This window comes from Octopus bimaculoides, chromosome 30 (assembly GCF_001194135.2).
Source record: "Octopus bimaculoides isolate UCB-OBI-ISO-001 chromosome 30, ASM119413v2, whole genome shotgun sequence".
NCBI lineage: Eukaryota > Metazoa > Mollusca > Cephalopoda > Octopoda > Octopodidae > Octopus > Octopus bimaculoides.
The window spans coordinates 3,000,301-3,005,103 of record NC_069010.1 but is presented as its reverse complement, the minus strand read 5'-3'; the positions used below and the strand labels follow the sequence as shown (position 1 = coordinate 3,005,103).

At 35.7% G+C, this 4,803-nt stretch overlaps 1 protein-coding gene across 2 annotated transcripts in view; it reads left to right on the top strand.

The window, feature by feature from the left end:
- Positions 1-447: 447 nt before the first annotated feature.
- LOC106883928 (adhesion G-protein coupled receptor G6) overlaps positions 448-4,803 on the top strand; it is a 25,922-nt gene continuing 21,566 nt past the window's right edge. For both annotated transcript variants that reach the window (XM_014935072.2, XM_014935071.2), the window contains exons 1-4: positions 448-612; positions 1,931-2,162; positions 2,462-2,627; positions 4,148-4,306. In XM_014935072.2, the coding sequence (XP_014790558.1) occupies positions 471-612; positions 1,931-2,162; positions 2,462-2,627; positions 4,148-4,306 (699 nt within the window). In that variant the 5' untranslated portion in view covers positions 448-470. The remainder of the gene's footprint in view (positions 613-1,930; positions 2,163-2,461; positions 2,628-4,147; positions 4,307-4,803) is intronic.

Here is a 4,803-nt window from a genome sequence, read left to right as displayed (position 1 = left end):
TTTGATTTGTTGTCAATATTAGACAAAGGGAAATGTTTAGCAGCACTTCGTCTGTCTTTACGTTCTGAGATCAAATTCTGTCGAGGTCGACTTTGCCTTTAATCCTTAGTAATGGATAAACTCTGCACCAATTGAGGACTGGGGTTGGTGCAATCGACTTACCCTCTCCTCCAAAAGTGTTGGTCTTGTACCAAAAATTGAAACCAATATTATACAAAACACAAGCGAGGTCAACTGGCAGGATCGTTTTATATTCATTTTGAGGTTAGGGGATCAGGGTAAATAATAGATGTCGCACAAAAACGCATTATGCTATTTACCCTTCTTTTACTAGTTTATGAGTTCAAATCCAAACTAGATCGATGGTCTCTTCATTCTTTTGAAATTGATGAGAAGAGAATGAATAAACACGTCTGACAATGTTTTACATTCATTTTTCCAGTTCATCCAGAACGGTGAAGCATCTAGAAATGCTATCAAGCCAAACTAAGACATCACTAAAGTGTTCACCATTTACTGGTATCTGGCAAGAACCAGACATGTCTGAATGTTACAATACAGAGTGGATCACTCGACGACTAAAGAACATCAGAAGCCAAGTCATTGATGAAGGTAAGCGAGTAACTGTGCTTCGAAATACTTTTAATGTAGTTGAAGTTGTGAGAGAAGATATATGTATGTACTTGCCTTTGTATGTCTGTTCCGTTACGTCCACTATACGTATGTGTGGGTGTATGTGTGTGTATGCATGTGTGTGTATGTATGTGTGTGTTCGTGTGTGTGTGTGTGTGTGTGTGTGTGTATTTATAATTAATATTATCTACCAAGAGGTAATACACCGCATTCTCTCTTCTGAGTTCTCCAGCAATGTATTCATCTTGCCCAACAGTAGATCAATTGATTCATTTATAGAAACATTATGACAAAATTTATTAATTAGGAGAGTTGAGTTTATTTTTATAATCGTTGAAACTAATTCCTCACTAACTTTCTGCCGATAGGCTGACTACATAGAGAAGTAGAAAAAACAACAAAGATAATTACTGGTACATACTTCTCCGCATACATTATGTTTGGCTATAAATCTTCAATGAAGCTGTCCACAAAGCTGTTTATCATAGAATGTGAGCAACTTACCTCTCACAGATATTATTATAGCACAGTAAAATTGAATATGTTCTCATCAGCATACAGTAATTTGATAACATCAATTTTTTATGAAATCTTGATGGAATCTTTTCAATATTGATCTTTAGATCAAGGAAGTGAAGTGGCAGAATTGTTAGCACGCCGGACGAAGGAAGTGCTTAGCGGCATTTCGTCTGTCCTCACTTTCTGAGTTCAAATTTCTCTGAGATTCACTTTATCATTCATCCTTTCGGAGTCGATAAAACAAATACCATTTGAGCAGTGGGGGTCAATGTAATTGACTTACATCCTCCCCCAGAATTGCTGGCCTAGTACCAAAATTTGAACTAAGTATTTGAAAACCAATATTATTCCTTAGAACGGCGACCCGCTTTCGTCTAGATTCACCTTGGGATTAGAAAAATAATTGAGTTGAAATTAATGGCTGTTTAAGACGGTTGGTGTATCGCTTTTCATTGATTGTCAATGATATTGTGTACAAACACACGTCGTCCACTACCATCAAGTGTCTGCCTTACTAACCTATAAAGGGCGCCACAGTGTTGTGTAACTCCCCCGCTGTTTCAGTTAATGTTACAGAGCAGGAGACCCTCAGGCTGTTTGATGAGTACAGAACTGATGAACTGAACACATTCAGCAATCTTTCTGGTCTTTGAAGTCGGAGTTTTTAATTAACTTCCGGTGATTCGTTACTTGTTATGTGACATTTAATTTGCATTTAATATTTCAAATCAAAGCGACTGTAATTCCATTAAATTTCATGGTAAAATTTTCATTTAAGGTAATATCGGCGATATTTCGAAAGAGGTCTTAAATGTTTCGCAAAAGTCAGTGTATTTCAAACAACAAGATATTGACTTGGCTGTAGATATTCTTGAGAAAATGGCGCCATTGATATCGAACGTGTCGGCTAATATAACACTGGACAATATACTTCTTGGTATCAACAATATAATGAACACACCAGAGAAGGTTTTGGCTGAGGCAGAACAAGCTGATAGAAGTGTCAGCAGGTAATATTCAAATCACTTTTCCTTGTAGTAGTAGTAGTAGTAGTAGTAGTAGTAGTAGTAGATGAAGACGAAGAGAGAAAGGAAGAAAGAAAAGAAGCAATAGCAGCAGCCATATTTGCAGCAGCATAAATAATAAAATGTTCTGCATCAACGCTAACCTAGCAACAACAGAGGTAGTAGAAGCAACAGTAGCATACAAAGACATGTTAGTTAAGATAATTAGTGTAATTACACCTACAGCTAATTACGTATTCGAAACACATTGTTAATTGAAAGTCATTTTCTTGATTTTCTCACAGATTACTGGACATTATAGAAACGATCCCAGAAAAGATTCCACTGGAAGAGCAGCAAGTCACAGCTATATATTCTAATCTTGGTATTGGTGTTGCCAAAGTGAATAAGGACACTTTCGATGGTCTTTTCTATGGTGTTTTCTATGGAACTAATGAAACAGAAGCACAGGTACAATACGTTTACATGATTACTCTCTTGTTAACCGTTTTTTTCTAAACACCCAAATTGATGAAATACATTAGAATGCAATATAATTTCATTTATTGTCGTATAAAGTAGTTATTGTATATACATTATCTGATACATCTTACAAAAGACACACACACACACACACACACACACACACACACACATAGCACACAGATTAAATAGATCAGCTATAATGCTAACGTAATAATTAGAACTTATATCCATACAACTGACGGCATTATTTTTCTTATCTTTTGCTTCAGCACAAAAAAAAAGATAATAACAAGTTTTGTGTGAGTGTCATCTATATTACATCATCATCATCATCATCATCATCATTATTTAACGTCCACGTTTCATGCTGGCATGAATTGAATGGTTTGACAGAATCCGGTCTCTCCAAGGACTGTACTGTGCTACAGAGTCAGCTTTGGCATGATTTCTGTGGATGGATGTTGCCCTTCCTTACGACACCCACTTTACAGAGCGTACTGGATGCTTTTCTCATGCCATTTGGTAGTACTGAAGTTTGACTCAGTGGTTAGTGCTCCTAGTTCATTCTCATTTAGATTAAATGGAAACGGTGAATCGAGGATGACACTGCAGATTAGAGGTCAAGTGAAAACTCCAGCTTCAAGTTTAGTATCTGTCAAAATTCCTTTAAATTTATCCTTTAATTATTGGAAACCACTACATTGATCATCCATACTCTTCGCGAAATTCAACAAAGAGCCAAGTTTAATGAGAAGTGATGGAAGATGTATTATCTGAGAGTCAATAAGTGCTGGGTATTTCACATTGTGTTTATCAACATGTTCAGTTCATCTAGAACTGGAAGATCACGTTTTTTGTAGTATTTCTTGCTATCTCCGTTCTTCCAGGGACACAAAAAGCAGTCACGCTTTGTGTAACCCAAGTATAACCTAAGAACTAATAATGCAACTTTAGGGCCACCACAAATATTACGTATGTGGCCTTTATATTCGATGAGCCTTTGCAGCAGTTTCATTGATTCATAAGTCTCATTAAGGTCGGTGACATGTGCTACAAGTATTGAAAGATTTTCATCACCGTTGTACAGTAATACAGCTTTAAGGCAAGCTTTATTAGAGTCAATGAACAGTCTACATACTTTTGGATCATAGCGAAAGCCAATCTTTTCTATCAGACCACTGATATCGTGGCAGAGACAAATGTTGTCCTCCTCTAAGTAAAATGATGAAACTGCAGATGACGATTGGGAACTTTGGAGTTTGGCTGGAGAAAATTCCGATCTTGAAGTCTGGAGCCGAGCAACTCTGTCTTTTCTTTTGGTAATTCCAAATCGAGCACTAAGTCATTTAATTCCGTTTGAATTAACAAATGTAGGGACTCAGTTGCATCTAAGCATATACGTCATTTTTCCCCCATTTTTATATCATTATCAAACTCTTCAGATGAACTGCTCTCTTATTTATTATTTATCAATTTCAAATTTTTCTTTCATTTTTCTCTAACAGCTCTATAACCACTCACACCCTGATTCACAACAAGAAGATATACAGACAATTTCCTTTATTTCATTACCAAAAAGTTTACCAAAACATCTGAAAGTCGAAGAAATATCAGCCTTTTCAAGGATATTCTTTTTCTCCACGAGCGATGATAAGCTATATAGGGTACGGAACAAAAAGATTTCTTCTTTCTGTTTGAATTCATTGATACGTGTTTTGATAACAATATTAATACAAAATAACTGCCATTGTTTTCATATATGTAGTCCTCTATATATGGCAATTTGTCTGTGACTCATTTATAATGCATAGAGAAACTCAAGACGGCATTTGTTCTGAGTTTTGTCTCAAATAGACTTCTCTTTAGGAATTTGGTGTATTAAAAACACAGAAATGACAGTAACGATATTGCAATTTGATTTGACCGCTTCAGAGTGACGAAGATCCCAAACATCCTGAGTTAATCCAGTGTCTTTATTCCAATATAAGAAATTAAACAAGTTAAACATTTGCTGATTCGTGCAGAGGTTGACCGGGTATAAATTAAATCACAGTATTCTCTTAAAACAGCAATAGATTAAAGTCAAAATTGTGAACAACAGTTGGTGGGTGACAAACACAAACACACATAATACATATATATATATATATATATATATATA